Source organism: Drosophila willistoni (assembly GCF_018902025.1).
Source record: "Drosophila willistoni isolate 14030-0811.24 chromosome XR unlocalized genomic scaffold, UCI_dwil_1.1 Seg144, whole genome shotgun sequence".
Taxonomy (NCBI): domain Eukaryota; kingdom Metazoa; phylum Arthropoda; class Insecta; order Diptera; family Drosophilidae; genus Drosophila; species Drosophila willistoni.
Genome location: NW_025814057.1, coordinates 8,253,375 through 8,269,358, shown reverse-complemented (window position 1 = coordinate 8,269,358; position 15,984 = coordinate 8,253,375). Strand labels below are relative to the sequence as shown.

Below are 15,984 nucleotides of genomic sequence, written 5' to 3'. Positions count from 1 at the left end.
GCACGTCTGGGAATGTCTTTTGAAAGTCCTCCAAAAATAACCTTTTTCAGGAAACTACATGTCCTGCAACCTTAGGTCCTGTGATTTGAAAAGGTTAGGAAAAAAACGTTTTTGATACGTTTGAATTGTTTTTAATGCTAATGTGTGTCCCTTCGTCCTGCGAATCAATTTCCCAAAACGCAAGGATATTACTTCTTTTTACCTAAGAAACAATTTTTTTTTCAGGTGTCTGGAGGACACAATATTGCCCCGGTACCCCCCAAGGTATACAATCTGCTGAAAGGACATCTAAATAGTCATAAAAATAAAATGTTAGTTTTCATAATTTAAATAAAACTGAGCTACAGTTGTTGAATTACTTAATTTATTTCACTTTAAATAAATCGAAACCATGCAAATAAATTATTTGAAAAGAAATATGTGTTTTTTTTTTTTTTATTTACGTAAATCATCGTCGGGTGGATCCTTAAATTTACCTGAACTCATAGTAGGCGGATTGCTTTCATTTTTCAGGCAGGGCAGGCGAACCTTTTAAATTTTTTACGACGACATTTCTGATTAGGAGAAAAAATTAATTTTAATTAACTTATTTTATTATTCATTAAAATTAAAACATGAGCTTTAAAAATTGGACAAAACTGTGGTTTATTTTAGTTCAGATGCAAAATCACCATATTTATTTACTATTCTTTAAAAATTTCTAATTTCATTTGACATTCAAATCGAGAAAAATAAAACTTTTAACCCAAAGGTTGAACATTTTCAAAAATATCACATCTTAGTTTCAAGTTTTAGTTGAAGATCGATAAAAATGTGTCGGAGTTTTAGAGCCAACGCTAAAGAAAGTTTAAATTAGCCATATTTAATCAAATATCATTGAATTTAAAGAGACGAATTAAAACATTTAGTTATGGGTATTTATGCAAATAATTGCAGGCTCACTGAATGTTTATTGATGTGTGAGTGTTTATTTTTTTTTGTGTGTACTTTAATTGTATGCAATTTGTTTTGTGACATTTAAGTGCAATCAATACAATCACGATAAGCGACACAGCGCATTGAAAATATGCTTCAATATTTAATAAATAATGCTTGAAGCTAAGACTGTGTACCACTTAAAGAGTGAAAGATTCATAGGAAAATTCAAAATATAATTTAAATGACAAATATTTTGACATATTTTCATACATACAACATGATTTAAAGATGTCTGCTAATAAAAAACAGTTCCATTGCTCTTACCCCCTTCAAAGCTGTTAACTGGCCAAATACGCATCACTGTGACTTAGCTCCAAAGAAAGGGAGAGGGAGCTCCATAGAGAGAGAGAAAGTGTGTGTGTTAAGTGCCTCCATTAACAGAGAGGAAGCAGAGCGATCAGCGGCGGCTGTGGATGAAATGGGAGGTTTTTAGTTGAATTTTTTTAAGTGGTTCTCACCTACAGTGTGAGCACGATAAGGCAACAATAACAACAACAACAACTCAGAAATCAACTGAGCAGCACAAACGACAATAAACAACTAGTATAAATATGTAGAACGCAATGCAATGCGTATGTAGATTTCGATTAGATTGAACACGGTTTTCTTTTGGTTTTTTTAAGTAGTTCGGTCCGAACGGAATTATTCATTATTCAAAGTCAATGAAAATTCAATATTGAATGCATTGAATTGACAAAAAAAATCTAAAGAAAGGAAAGAAGCAAACGGCAGATAGGCAAAATAGTTGGTGCAATGAGCGATCTGAAACCAGTTCTGTGTGTGGGCTGCACGGTCATCGATTTTGTGACCATCAACAGTAGTTTCCCCATCGAGGATACGGATCGGCGTTGCAACGATGGCTTTTGGCGGCGAGGCGGCAACGCTTCCAATGTCAGCACGGTTCTGCAGGTGCTCGGTTTGAATGTGGAATTCTTTGGCATGCTAAGCAATTCTGATGGTTTTCGGGTGCTATTGGATGATTTAGATCGTCGTCAAATCGATACTCGTCATTGTCCACGAACAGAGCAAGATCCACCCTTTTCGTCGGTCATATTGGCCCAAGACTCGGGCACACGCACTATAGTCCATTGCAATAAGAATTTTCCACAAATTACGTATGAAGATTTTCAGAAAATTGATCTTACCCAATATAGTTGGATACATTTCGAAGCACGCAATCCCACTGAGACCATGCGCATGATGCAAGCCATTGTTGAGCATAATAATCGAAACCAAAATGAGCGCATTGTCATATCTCTCGATTTTGAGATTAGGTACGAGGAGAATCTACAACTGTGTCAATATTGTGACTATGTGGTCTTCTCTAAGGAGTTAGCCAGCCAGCAAAACTGGCGAACACCCCGGCAAACCTGCGATGAACTCAATCGCACGCTGGCCGTGCTAACGGGCAAGACCATACCCAATCTCATAATACCCTGGAGCAGTGCGGGAGCCGTGTGCCAGGATGCCGATCGAAATTACAACGAATTGAAGCCGTATAAACAGGCAAAAGTGGTTGACACACTGGGCGCTGGTGATAGCTTTATGGCCGGCTTCATATACGCCACCTATGTTAATGGTTTAAGTCTACCCCAAGCTGTTGATTTTGCCAATCGGGTTGCTAGTCATAAAATAGCCAAATTTGGTTATGATCATGTCGCGGAACTGACTGCAAATTAAAACCTTTGGGCACAAGTTTGGAATAACTGGTATCATGGTACTCCAAAAGGAATGCAAGGACCTAATGTTAAGACTATTTCGTGCAAATAAATCATGTTAATAAATAGATTTGACATCAAACGTTGAAGCAAGGAGTCAAAGCAATTGCATCCTTATCAATGGATTCTAATTGCAATATATAGGGCGTTTCTCATAATTCCGATTAGTTAATATCGTGAATTGTTTGAATAGTTCCCATTTAAAGAGCTTTTTCTAGATAGACTTACAACAAATGACACAAGTGATGATTAAGGATTACCATTTTAAAGGGACAACCTGTTTTTTTGGAATACGGTGCATTTAAACCCATTGATATTGTTAAGTATAAACGTCTCTTATTGCATGTTCACAGATTTTTATAAACTTGTCAAATTCATTAATAATAAAATGACGATTATTTCATTTTGAATTATAGGCGATTGATGGCGTTGGATGGTTTTTTTTTTTTTTTTTTTGTATGGGATGACTGCTGCACTTTCAGATGGGAGAATAACAAAAATTATAATATTATATCTATAACATCTAACAAAAGAAACAAGTCATGAGTTGTTGTTGTTGTTGTCATCGTCTATGTAAATTTGGTAAAATCGACTCGCTGATCATCTTTATCGGCATTGCCACTTGCAGAGCTACTTTGCTGCTGACTAGAGACTTGACTTTCCATTATCTATAAAAGAAACAACAAGAAAAATTATATATATACAATTTCTATGATTTATTATCCATGTTGTTTACCTGACAGCGCAAACGCTTTATCTTTCGTAATCGTTCTAGCCAATTGGATGCATATGGATTCTTCTTTTGCACACTCTGATACACAAGCGAAGCGAGCTAAATTGATTGAAATATGTATATATAGTTGGAAATATCACAAAGGCTGTAAAATTAACTTACATTTGCATGAAGCGCCATTTGGCGTGCCAACAGAGGAGCACTTCGATCGGACACAATACGCGGCTCCGGATGGCATACAAAATTTCTGATCTCTGAGCGAGCCTTCACATAAATCCGATTTGAGTTTAGCTCCAGTGGTTCAACAATGACGCAGGCAAAATTAAATTGACCCTATTGAAATAATGAAAAGAGAAATATATATGTGACATAAATAGCATAAGATAAGCTCTGCCCCCCCACACTAAACAATTGCAATCCCTTTCCTCTCTCTCTCCTCCTCCTCCTTCTTCTCTTGATGATAATTGGACAACGATAAGATCGATAAGTAATGCAGGAAACTTTGTGATCATAAATTACCATCCTTATCTACTCTAAATCTAAAAAAATTTCCAATTATTTGATATTCGAGTGGGTCATTCAAAGATGACCTCTAACATGGAAAGGTTATGGAGCGCCCATTGAACTGACTTTGAGAGAGAATGATTCGAACAAATATCCATTACCGCCATTCCATTATCACTCAATACTCACTGAAATGGTGGTTAGGCTGCACTCCTCGCCACTGTCGTTGTAAATGATCTTCACAAAATCATTGCCAATGTGTTTCTTCTTCTCATTGCAGTTGGCATCATCCACTAGATTGGTAGGCATTAACGTGGCCACATGAAAAGTAACCTGAAATCGAAATCATTATTCAATTACTTTAATTTCAACATATTCTATTCCGCATCGAACCTGTAGTATATCATCCTTCCAAATGTAGGCAAATTTCCCATCAGCCCCATGCTTGTCCAGGCCGATGAATAGATTATTTTGCTCTGACTCCTTCAGGCTAACTAGAGTGCCAATGCTGCGCAAAAACTCCACGTAACGCGTGGAACCGTAAGAATTTCGCAAAATTTCCACCTCATTATTGCACTGACCCTGACCCACATATAGGACACCGATTTTGTGCGTCTCAAAGGGTGGAACCAGATCCAGCAAAGTCAATGCACTTGCTTGCTCCGGTCCCAATTTCAGAGGCATCTCGGCGCCCAGCTGAAAATCACTGTACAGCTGGAGCAACATGAAGCCGGGATTCATGCAGAGTTTGGCATTAATGGGCGGCTTGGCGGCCCCACTACCAAAGCTACGAAAACTGGCCGCTGGTGGACGGGCCTTGCCGTTGTTAACCTCACGGACCACTGAGATCGTCTTGGATCGGCCACGCATCATGTCCCCGTTGCCGTTGCCATTGTTGTAGTCAATGGAGCTGCCGGCGCCTGCTCCTCCGCCATTACTACCGCTGCTATTCGACTTTGCCAGGGCGGGAGGAGGAACATGTGGTGCCTGTGGCTGTGGCTGGGCACCAAAACTGGTGACCTTTGTCAATGTCTGTTTGGCCATGGCAGGTGGCGCTTGACCCGGCGACAAAGGTGGCTTGCCCAGCTTAAGAGTGCCAGCTACAACCTGACTACTAACATCGTCGGCGGAATGCTGCTTCGGGGGCAACATCATGCCACTTTCCGGCTGTAGAACCACCTGCTGGGTCTGCGGTGGCGTGGAGCCAGCTATCTCCTCTGGTATGGCCTCGCAACTGACTCGCATATCTTTGGTACTATACTGGACACTCTTCTTCTTGAGCGTCAACTGCAGCTGAGGCTCTTCGCCTGCCACTTTGGTCGGATTGGAGCTGCCACCAGAGAGATCTTGACCAGAAAGTGGTGGGGGTTTAGCCTGAAGAAACGTCTGCCGCCAACTGGAAGTCATCTCTGGGCTGGAATTCACACGTCTCACTGGATTGCGAGCCCGACTTTGAGCATCCTCGAAGGCTAGTGTATCGTCGTCGGCCTCGCCATCGCTGACACTGCCTGACAGAGCCGCCTCCTTGCCGCGCTTGGAGGCCACTCGCGGTATTGGAATGGCCGCTGTCGGGCCAGAGTTGCCAGTCGATGAATGTATCTCCTCCTGGCGTTGCAGAGCCCGCGCCTTGGCCACCATACGGCTGTGCAGTGTGTTCGATGCTAAAGCTGGAGCTGGCTCCGGTTCCACGGGCGGTTGCTGAGCTACTTGCAGTGTCGTGCTGTCCGGCCCAAATACTCCCCCATAGGCTGTGGGCAGAAACATGGATACCATGTTGTTAAAGGGCAAGTCCTGGCCAAAACAATCATTGGTTATGGGATTCTGTATGCGGGTTATCCATGATATATTCCCCGTTGGACGTCGAATCAGAATCTCAGCCCATCCTGTGCAAGCTCGCACACAGACCGGTTGCTGCACCACCATCGATGCCGCCGAGGGACTCATACTAGTCGATGATTGCGACAAAGAGTTGCCTAACAGGGATGTATTGCTGCCCGTATGGGGCCCTTCCCCACCTAGTCCACCAGCCAAAGCCTCTGGATTGGAACCACGACGCGACAAAGCATCCAGCGAGGCGGTCGAACTATTTGATATCTGTCGATGAGGATGCTGGGTGGCCGCCGAATTGGAGGACGAGGATGATGTTAACTCTGTGCTTCCCGCCGACTCATTGCCGCTACTGTGCTGCAGGCTCACCTTGGTGTAGCGGCGTTCGCGTTCGGGGGAAAGCGGCGGCACAGTGGCATCGCTGAGACTCTTTGAATTCAAGCTAATGCTTGGAGCTTTGCCCAATTGTGCACAACGTTCGCACAAGCCATTACGTGTGGGTGCTGATGCACAGCCGGAGGTAGTAATGGTGACTAGATTATGTCCCACAAGCCATGTTTGAGAGACTCCATCCTTAAGCAGATACTCAATGGCGGGCAATCTGCCAAAAATGAAATGAAACGAATTAAAAATGCAACTAGACTAGACAGCAGGACGAGTGGAGATTCTAGTAGTCACCTCTTGGGCATTGAGGGACACGGTGAAAATGTATGCCGTGCCAGAAAATCATAACACGTCTCGGCCAACTCATCATGGAAATTGCGCAAATTGTTATTCATCGATGGACGCATCTCTGAGTCATTACCACGGGCAGGGGCATTGTTTCGACTGCCACGTTCGGTTAAACTCGTGCTGCGTTTGCGATTCGATGAATCCTCGTTAAGCGAAACAATATCATTGGACAACATCTTGGCATTCGACTGCATAGACTGTGAAAAGGAAATTATCAACAAACATTAATTGTCACATTGTATTGTTGCTATATATCGCAGCTTACCGATTTGATATAGCTGACACAGTTTCTGCGCAACTCCAATTTACACTTGAGAAACCAGCCGGCTATCACATGATGAGCCAGGGACACCGTGTAGTGATCGTACCGATGGGGCTTAGTATAGGGCAGTGTAATGGCGAAAACGTACATGTTCTGCTTGGGCGTGAAGTTGGTGAACAGATGATTGGACAAATGGATTAACACTATGGAAAAGATAATAATATTTTAAGGATTTTATAGGAAAGGCAAGAGAGTTGGTACACCTACACGATAGAAACTCTAGCACTGGAATGGCCACAGTTGTCGTATCGGACATCTTGCTCATCTGCAGCAGGACATCCGGCAGTTGGCGCATCAAAGCCTCTGGTGTCTCCAATATCAGGATGGTCATTGTGTTGATGCACATGCTTGCATTGCCAGTCAAAATGTATGAATTAAGCACCGAGATGATCGTATTATGCTGAGTCGACTGTAAGCACTCATGATAAATAACTAGGGATGCTATGGCGGGCAGGACCAGGGCATGAAACTCATCGGTGGGCCGTTTGAATTTGTTATTGCTATACGAATTGATTTTGAACAACGTATTGGCTAGCTCCTCAATGTCATTGCCCTGGATGAGAGCCTTGTTGTGAAGGATTTTCGGCAGCTCCTTAATGACTAGCAGAAAGACTTGATAATCGTTATCATGGTCTAGGGATCGTATGATCAATTTGCAGCAACGTCTTATTGAAATTGTCGTCGTCTGCGATTGCGGTGGCAACGGAGAATCTATGCCCAGATAATGACTGAACTTAAGTGCATCATTATTCGCAGCATCAGGATAACCAATGTGATAGGAACCATTGGCTCGAGCCTTCAGCATCCAGGCGAAAATCTAAAAGAAAAACGGAGTATCCGTCTAGATTAAGATTAAACGGACAAGTGAAATCGACGAGAAACTGCTTACTTTATATCTCACAGTCGAGGCCTGTTCAAAGATCTTGGGGCGATCATAGTGAAGTTCCAGATGATCCATCAATATGTTAAATATCTTAATGGCATGGGTGGCAGGAAGGCGATGCAGTTTAATGCCAAATACTTCGATTAGGCCATCGACAGCTGCTATTATGTCGGCAATATCTAATTCATTTTTAATCACACCGAGTCCGCCACCACCAATGCCTCCCGTGGCAGCACCTCCAATGGCCATGTCTGTTCCACTGCCCACCATAGTCACATTGTCGCCAACGACGCTGTGGCGTGTGGACATTTGCTCAAAGGGACGATTGATAATCGTTTCGAGGATATCCAATAGATCCATACACCGTTTCGTATCGCAGTGGCTGGCGAAATTGGCCAAAGCGCAGGCAACAGCCACACGCACCTGAACACTCGGCTCCTGGTGTATGGGCGCCAAATATTGTAGGACAACGCGATCAAGAATTTCCTCTTCGTAGCAGGAGCGATTCAAATCCATTATCCGTACCAGCGATTTGATTGTCTTTATCCGAACATTCACATTGCTCATGCCATAATAGCGACGAACAAATTGGATTAATAGCTGTAGCCATTCAGGCCGCGTGGCAGTTATCCGACTTGTTCGATACTCGATGAGAGCCAGGACAGATGCTTCTGGACGTCGATCTGCCACACGTTCAATTAGATCATAAATCCGATCCACATTGCCCAATATCTGAGCACGCTCGTCCTGCAGCAGCTTCTCAATGCAATCGATATTCTCATGGAAATTGTATTCCAAATGATGCAGTCGTTCCTTATTCACCCCTGACATGTCATAGTACTCAATGTTGTTTACAATGGCTGACATAATGTCACAGATTCTGTCCCATATAAGTTCCGATAATTTGGTTTTTGTAATTACCATACGAACACTTAAAATCACTTCATATGTGACAATCACATGGCGACTGTCCAAGGCCTGAAGAATCCAAAATCGAATCAATCAGTTACAAATTAGTCTAGAATTAAGGGAAGTTTACTTACACGAAGACATCCTGTCAGCACATTCGTTGCATAGATCATGGGAGAGACCTGAAAGATGATGTTCGAGCCAAAGATATTCATGGTTAAATGAAAGACGGCGCCACGCAGCAACTGGGCATCCTCGTACAGGCCCCGATCATTCAGAATGCTGCACATCATCTTCATGGAATGATAGCCCAGTTGTGTACCCAACAAATTCTTCATGATCTGTAACAAAATTGAGTCAACGAATCAATACACATAAATAATCTTTAGTTTGCCTTTCTCTAGATCTCTAGGTCAATGTTACTTTTCGGTTTAGCTTCAAAATTTAAAGTTCCAAATTAAAAAGTAAAATGAAAAAACAAATTATCAAAGAGTTTGTGACCGTGAAGAAGGTGCGATATCTACCACGAGATCCACCGCCGGAACCACCCCCACCCAAACGACATGTGCTTGTCGTTGGTATTGTGACGCTGGATATGATTACTGTGGTCGATGATCATCCCAAGCCAGGCATGGTGCAGCGCACTGAAGAGGGCACCTGGCGACGCGGCGGTAGAGCCTCTAATGTGTGCGACGTCCTGCGACGCTTGGGCACCGAATGCCAGTTTCTTGGTCGTCTAAGCAGTGCTAGAGCCTTCGAGAGTATAGTCTTGAGTTTCCAGTCGATGGGCATAGACATCTCCTCGTGTCCATTCTCACCGCATCAACCGGCTCATCAGAGCATTAATATAGTGCGAGGCCGTGGCACTCGCACCACCTTGGAATACTCGAATCGTCATCACGAGCTCTCATATCAACAGTTCTTAGGCGCTGTAGATTATCGGAATTACTCTTGGATTCACTTTGAGGCACGCAATGCCAAGGAGACATTGAAAATGATTCATGCGGTCCGGGATTACACCGAACGAGCGGGTGGACCAAAAATTGTAATTTCTGTGGATGTAAATAATCTAAGGCCATTGAATCTCTCCTTGGCCAACAATGTGGACTATGTGTTTGTTCGTAGGCAGCTTAGGAATGATTACGCCTTCATGAATGGCCATGAGACGGTGTGGGCCGTAAGGGAGAAGATGCGAAAGTATCGAACTCGCTGGGAAACAGAACAAATCAAGAAATCACCATATCATGAAACAAATGAACCCAAGATAAAGAACGACGATGACAGCGACGAGAATTCGGATGACGATTGTCTGGTAAAGGGACCAAACGAAGCAGTTATACTGTATAACAATTATTTAGAGGGAGCCAGTTGCCTGTTGCCCGATGACACCTACTTCAAGGTGGGTAAACATCCAGTACAAAAAGTTGTGGACAATGTCGGCGAGAATGATACATTCACTGGCGCTGTTATCTATGCCCTGCAGGTGGCCAATATGAGTCTACGCGATGCCATGGAATATGCCACTCGAGCTGTATGCCTTAAAATATCCCAAGATAGTTTCGATGGTCTTCGTTGTATGCCCAAAGATTTAATAGGATGCTATTATGCCTAGTGTGATGGAGTAGATCTCTTATGTAGAACAGGGAAAGGGAGGAGGAAACACACCACAATTGCGTTTCACCTTGATACAATAGAAAATCATTGAGAGACTTTCATTGGAAGTCATCGTCTTCGACAGTCAATGTGTTAATGGTTAATCATCATGTTTTCTTGTACGATTGATAACGAATGGTGGGACTGGGACAAATAATTGAGAAGGCGGATCAGATAAGGGACTGAGGAGACATTCAAGAGACAATGAGTGGCAGAAGAAACCTCATTAGCATTAGTTGTTGCCTTATCTTCCCAATTCGAGTTGCAGATAAATCCCAGCCATATAAGGCCAACTCCACTCAATTGTATGCCTCATTTCACGCAAAAATCTGTTTTTACAAAAAGCCCCCCCCACATAATAAAATAATAATTGAGAAAAAATAAAATAAACTATGAAAATCTGTGAGTTTGTCCCTCGATTTCTCTAATGTGTTAAATGCATTAATTAACCCATCGATTAAGCGTTATTTGTAAACATATTTTTAACAGCCCGTTAAATTCGCCAACAAGGTGTTAATGAGCATTCAATTAAATTTTATTTGCAGCTCAGCATAAAGGAATTTTATTATTTTGGTGGCTTCTATTGGCAGCAGGCGGGAATGTGAGCTGTGGATTCATCCAAAATCGGTATATATCATCATTATGCAGTAAAGCCGAGGCCTGGACCTTGCTGGCCAGTGAACACGAATGCCGAAAGTTTTATGTGTGCACGGGCAATGACGAGAGTAACTATGGGGATAATAACTATCAGGAGTTTAGTTGCACATGGAACTACCATTTCAGCAGGGAGCAACAGCATTGTGTCTATGGTCCATGCAGCGACAATTCAACTACATCGACCATCGAGAGTAGCACCTGTTCTTCTAAGGTGGAACGGCAGCCAGGAGATTGCAGCAAATATCGTTTGTGTTCGCGAAATGGAGCCTACGCTCTGATTGGTTGTAAGCAGGGCACCTATTTTGATGTGAAGCGTAGGGCTTGTTTGCCCATCGCACTGACACCAGAGCATCAGTGTGCTTGCCTCTTGCCAGAGAACTCCACGCTCACCAATCCAAATGATTGCGAGACCTATTATCGGTGTGAAGGTGGCGAGGCTGTACTGATACAATGCCCCAAGGATCAGTACTATGAGAGCAGTGTGCACAGTTGTTTGTTCGACACAACTGGCATTTGCTTCGAAGAACCCACACTCCCACCGCCAGCAGCGGGGAGAGAGTCATTAGCTTTGCAGGAATGTGCTAGGACAGGCAGCGATGTGGTGCCACATGCTAGCGACTGTGGTCGTTATTATGTGTGCAAGCGGGGTCGAGTCCTTGAAATGAGCTGTCCCTATGGAAGGTATTTCGATCCTTTAAAGCGCTTCTGCGCCTTGGATGTGGGCATGCAATGCCCAAACAATAAAGTAGTGGAGAGAAATCACGAAATTTCAGAGTTACCAATAGAAAAACATGATGCGACTACATCCTCTCAGCGTGAGAATGCTTGGAAGCTAACCAGCTTTGATAAGCTATCATCGAAATTTGTTTCATTTCAATAAACACCAAATGCTGTGCATAATATATAAAGTAATCACTATATCAACTTATCAAAATACAAGCTTATATCTCATTATCAAAACATTTACAACAATATACATAATAAATTTACCTTCACAGATCTAATGATCTAAATGTCAATTCAGTTTTTAACTCAACTTTGATGGTGACCCGGACTTACCTTAAATGACGCCGGACAGTAACGTGAATGATTCACAGTCCGGCACAGTGTTATGATACACTGGGGCAGTGGTTCGCTGGGGAATATTGTATAGCCAATGACCATTTCCAAAATGGTTAGGCACTGTAGGCCAATATCATCATCGGTTACAGTGCAACTCAAATCACAGGCATTCCTAGAATTTAAAGAATATTTCATAAATATTCAAACAGTTCCAGGACATTATATGAATTTCACCCACTGTACAATGCCCACGAGTATATCCTTATCTAAATGGGCGGCATTAAATTTAATTAGATTGACCAACATTTCCAGATATGGGCACAGCAGATCGGCATCTGTAATGGCTGGTATCCACATCAGCATGAATTTACCAATCTGTAAACAAAATTGCGAGAATATAAATTTAAATTGCCTTCTGAGATCCCTCTGACTAATTATACTTTTTCCTCAAAATTGGTAATATCCTTGCCGTTGTCAGTGAGGGTGACCAGCAGTTCCAGCAAATGCCGCAGATCTTCACGCGCCTCATGATTTTGTATGACCAGGAAGAACTTTTCCCGCATTAACGTCAAGTTTTTGTATTGTGTATAGATGAGGCGCTTATAGAAATGTAGCGCTACTTGTCTTGTCTCAGCCGGTTTATTATGCACAATGAGATCGTTGGTTAGATGCCACAACTTGGTAATGGAAGCCTGTAAAGTAAATGAATTGTAAATGAGAATTTTGGTTTTCTGGATAGTATGGTCCATCATTTACCTCATCTAAATTGATATTGTGCAGATGCATATCGCCTAATTCTTTTAGCATTCTACATCGTTGAGCCACTGGCTGTTCTGGTCGCAGTTCTCTCTCGAATTCCGGACGCAAGGTACGTTCCCCGGCATTGCCTGTATAGGGAAAGGAAGACATAAACCCAGTTAAATTAAGCTTAATATTCAATTCCAATTAGAATGTTTTGACTATTAGTTCTGATTCCTCCTCACCTGCCGTCTTTGTCGATTTCAAAAACATTTTGAACTTTGATTTATCTTTGGAACTCATGGTTGGTGGTGTGTGTTTTCTACTTGTCCTGAGGGTATCAAATTCACGCGTTGTTTCTTATTTTAACATAAATTCACTTAACTTAGTCACTTATATTATTATTCTTTGCCCAGCTAGTATTTTCTCGCTTAACTAGTTAAGCACCTCGCTCCTCTTCTGGGGCGAATTCAAGGTAATCGGAAATTTTGAGAAAAAACGATAATTTATCGAATCTTTTGGGTATAATCGATTATACTAGCTGGCACCCAAAATAATTTTGCAAATAAATATACTTTCACGTCGAGCAGTTAAGATTGACAACTTTTTTTTGCTCAAATCTCGGAAAAGGGGTTCAACAACCAAGGTTGTCGTTTTCGCCAATCTAGTTTAAAAATATATACAGTGTTATCTATCGCAAATCGATGATATCGATGGTTTATGCAAAGTCGTTATTTATCGCAAGCCAATGGTATCGATGGTTTTCCAGCACTACTTTTCGCAACGCATTCGCCTTGATAATATCTACTTGCTTATATTAATTAAGAAAACGTTAAATGAGCTTTTGTTAAAAACTTGCCAAGGCACCCCCGCTCTAACTGTCGTGTGCCCTATCTAATTTCGCGTACTTTACTTTATACACATCGTTTTTTTTTTTTTGTCTTTTTGTTGTTGTGTGCTGTGACCGTTGCTTGGCGCTTGCTAATTGGCAAAGCAAATCAGAGGAAGAAGCAGCAGGCTAAAGACGTAGAAGAAGGGTAAAGAACAAAAGAAGGAAAACAACAGTTAATCGTCAAATTTGACGCGTCCAAAAAACAGTGAGGTTGATGAAGAAGAGATCGTTGAATTTTCACACATAAATACATATATACATATATCACGTAAGTGTGTGCGTATATATGTGTGTATATAAAATTGAAATAATATTTGAACATTAGATTATGACAATTTATATCGTACACATGTATATATATATATATTATATCTATATATATGTGTGTGTGTGTGTGCGTGAGTGCGATTCGGTTGTGTGTATGTGTGATGAAATGCAACTTTTATCTTGGCATTTTTTTGCGCGCTTCTCAAAGCCAAAACCAAAAAAAAAATAAGTTGCCCTTGTGACATTTATAATTTTCTCCTCGCTGTGCGTTAGCAATTTTCATCGCCATTTTAAGAATTTCTAACTATAAATGAGGTATAACTCTTTAATTCTGTTTGTTGTTATTGCCTTCCAATAGAATCTATCGCGACCGCAACACAAACAGCAATTCGAAAAAGATGAGCTCCACTGAGGAAAATAGCAATAACAGCCCGGCAACCACGCCGCAGGAGGAGACCAGCAGCGAACAACAGGCTAATCCCAGGGATTTGGAGAAAATCGAAGAGGAGAAATTAAAATCGAAATATCCCTCTGGCATGCGAGTGCCTGGCGGGCACTCGGCTTTCCTGCAGAAGCGTTTGCAAAAAGGGGTAAGTAAAGGACATTCGTCAACAAATCTAAGAGTGATGACCATCATGGCATTTCTGTGTTTCCAGCAAAAATTCTTCGATTCGGGCGACTATCAGATGGCTAAGCAAAAGGGTGGCGGTGTTAAGCAGGTCTTTGCCAATAAGGTGACCACCGGTGATGCCATCCCCACGCCCGAAACTGTACCAGCGCGTAAAACATCGATTATACAGCCATGTAACAAATTTCCGGCGACAAGCTAAACCTTCTTTCCCTCTCAACCCATCTACCTAGACTCTCCCCTTACCAAGAAGATTCTCCTCAATCCCCCACACCCAAGCGTCCCACTTTCAGCTGTAAACAAGAAGAGAAAAACAGATGTAACACCCTAAAATGCTCTGAAATTAATAATTAAAACAAGAAGAAAAAAAGAGTGGAAATTCTAATGCTAAGTTAACTGGCAAAAAAACTTATTTTCAAAAGGAATTAGTGGAAAAAAATTGTCCAATGAGAATTAAATCAATTATTTTTAGAAGAGCAACTATTTTCTTTTCACTCATTACCCCCGCATGAAAAAAAAAACAAACAAAAAATCGCCACACTTATAATATTTAAGCATAAACGTATTGTGTCTCCCTCGCTCCCTAAACCTTACCAGCAAGTGTATCTAATTATCTTTCTATCTATATAATATTATCTATGTAAAACAGTTGCCTGCTTTTGCCGCCAATCTCAATGAAATCCCCCAAATTAAGCCATTTTTTTTGTTCTCTCATGGCCAGGTTAAAAAGCAGCACGAAATTGATTAAGCAAACATAAAAAAGAAAAGTTATATATAATATACGGTAAAATTAAAAAAAAAAAAAAAAACAAAGTAAACAAGAAAACAAATATCTATCTCTTCTGTGTAACATTTAACCTTAACCCTCTCCCGATCTGATCCCTATATATATATATATGTATACAGTAAAGGCCACGAATCTAAGACGTTTGGTGTTATCGAACTAAAATTCTAATTTTATCCAATTCAGTCTCAGAAGTGTTACGTCAGAAGGTGTCATTCTACTCCTCTAATTGATTCTAAAGTGAATCAAATTCCCATTTTATAAAACTACTTGGGAAAATTGAAGAACGTGACACTAAACGTCTTTAATTCGTGGCCATTACTGTATATAACTATAAATATATATATATATATAATATATTTAGTAGCTAGTAAGTATTGCGAGAGCGTAATTTAATACTTAAGTTGGAGCCATCAGCTCTAATAAAATTGTTCGTATGATAATTCTAATACAATCGGAAAACAGATATGAGGACAGGCCAGAGACCAGTGTCAATTCGAAATGTTCAAGAATTATGTAACTCAACCGGAGCCCGAATGTGGTCGATCGATGGATCGGATCCTATTGTAAATTAAGCAAATCTAGCATTTCGCATTGTATTAAAATTAAAAAAAAGCAACAAACACAAAATAAACTCGTGTTATATACTTGCCTCAAGTGGTTGAGCGGGAAATTCCATTTATTAGTCTAGGCAGCA

The 15,984-nt window shown here is 41.4% G+C and overlaps 4 protein-coding genes and 1 long non-coding RNA gene across 6 annotated transcripts; 3 read left to right on the top strand and 2 right to left on the bottom strand.

Annotated features, from left to right (window-relative positions):
• Positions 1–401: 401 nt before the first annotated feature.
• Positions 402–1,471, bottom strand: LOC111519347. Its single transcript, XR_002724329.2, has 3 exons — positions 1,441–1,471; positions 1,243–1,385; positions 402–554 (listed from the first exon to the last, which is right to left on the bottom strand). It is a non-coding gene; the product is annotated as an uncharacterized LOC111519347 (long non-coding RNA).
• Positions 1,472–1,492: 21 nt separating this feature from the next.
• On the top strand, positions 1,493–2,778 carry LOC6639377 (ketohexokinase). The gene has a single exon (XM_002061869.4). The coding sequence runs from the start codon at positions 1,732–1,734 to the stop codon at positions 2,656–2,658; it is 927 nt and encodes a 308-aa protein (XP_002061905.1). The 5' UTR covers positions 1,493–1,731; the 3' UTR covers positions 2,659–2,778.
• A 234-nt stretch (positions 2,779–3,012) lies between these two features.
• On the bottom strand, positions 3,013–13,187 carry LOC6639548 (tuberin). Its single transcript, XM_002061870.4, has 15 exons — positions 12,962–13,187; positions 12,735–12,865; positions 12,419–12,670; positions 12,217–12,353; positions 11,976–12,150; positions 8,741–8,947; positions 7,704–8,675; positions 7,022–7,631; positions 6,758–6,957; positions 6,439–6,689; positions 4,327–6,361; positions 4,123–4,266; positions 3,592–3,762; positions 3,433–3,528; positions 3,013–3,364 (listed from the first exon to the last, which is right to left on the bottom strand). The coding sequence occupies exons 1-15, from the start codon at positions 13,017–13,019 to the stop codon at positions 3,266–3,268; spliced, it is 5,538 nt and encodes a 1,845-aa protein (XP_002061906.1). The 5' UTR covers positions 13,020–13,187; the 3' UTR covers positions 3,013–3,265.
• Positions 8,999–10,557, top strand: LOC6639549 (ketohexokinase). The gene has a single exon (XM_002061871.4). The coding sequence runs from the start codon at positions 9,076–9,078 to the stop codon at positions 10,216–10,218; it is 1,143 nt and encodes a 380-aa protein (XP_002061907.2). The 5' UTR covers positions 8,999–9,075; the 3' UTR covers positions 10,219–10,557.
• A 296-nt stretch (positions 13,188–13,483) lies between the features above and the next one.
• On the top strand, positions 13,484–15,960 carry LOC6639550 (alpha-endosulfine). 2 transcript variants are annotated; one of them, XM_002061872.3, is made up of 3 exons: positions 13,484–13,753; positions 14,234–14,465; positions 14,532–15,960. In XM_002061872.3, exons 2-3 carry the CDS (start codon positions 14,274–14,276, stop codon positions 14,703–14,705), a joined length of 366 nt encoding a protein of 121 aa, XP_002061908.1. In that variant the 5' UTR covers positions 13,484–13,753; positions 14,234–14,273; the 3' UTR covers positions 14,706–15,960. The 2 variants fall into 2 exon arrangements, with proteins under 2 accessions (XP_002061908.1, XP_023035388.1); XM_023179620.2 differs by lacking the exon at positions 13,484–13,753 and adding an exon at positions 13,834–13,876.
• Positions 15,961–15,984: the final 24 nt, after the last annotated feature.

What these genes read in the sequence shown, in the direction of transcription:
- LOC6639377 (XM_002061869.4), top strand. Translation starts at nt 1,732, where the DNA reads ATGAGCGATCTGAAACCAGTTCTGTGTGTGGGCTGCACGGTCATCGAT.
- LOC6639549 (XM_002061871.4), top strand. Translation starts at nt 9,076, where the DNA reads ATGAAAAAACAAATTATCAAAGAGTTTGTGACCGTGAAGAAGGTGCGA.
- LOC6639548 (XM_002061870.4), bottom strand. Translation starts at nt 13,019, where the DNA reads ATGAGTTCCAAAGATAAATCAAAGTTCAAAATGTTTTTGAAATCGACA. An exon ending in ACAATATCAATTTAGATGAG is followed by an intron (nt 12,671 to 12,734) that starts GTAAATGATGGA and finishes TTTACTTTACAG; the next exon opens with GCTTCCATTACCAAGTTGTG. An exon ending in ACTGTCCGGCGTCATTTAAG is followed by an intron (nt 8,948 to 11,975) that starts GTAAGTCCGGGT and finishes ATTTTGTTACAG; the next exon opens with ATCATGAAGAATTTGTTGGG.
- LOC6639550 (XM_002061872.3), top strand. Translation starts at nt 14,274, where the DNA reads ATGAGCTCCACTGAGGAAAATAGCAATAACAGCCCGGCAACCACGCCG. An exon ending in AGAAGCGTTTGCAAAAAGGG is followed by an intron (nt 14,466 to 14,531) that starts GTAAGTAAAGGA and finishes CTGTGTTTCCAG; the next exon opens with CAAAAATTCTTCGATTCGGG.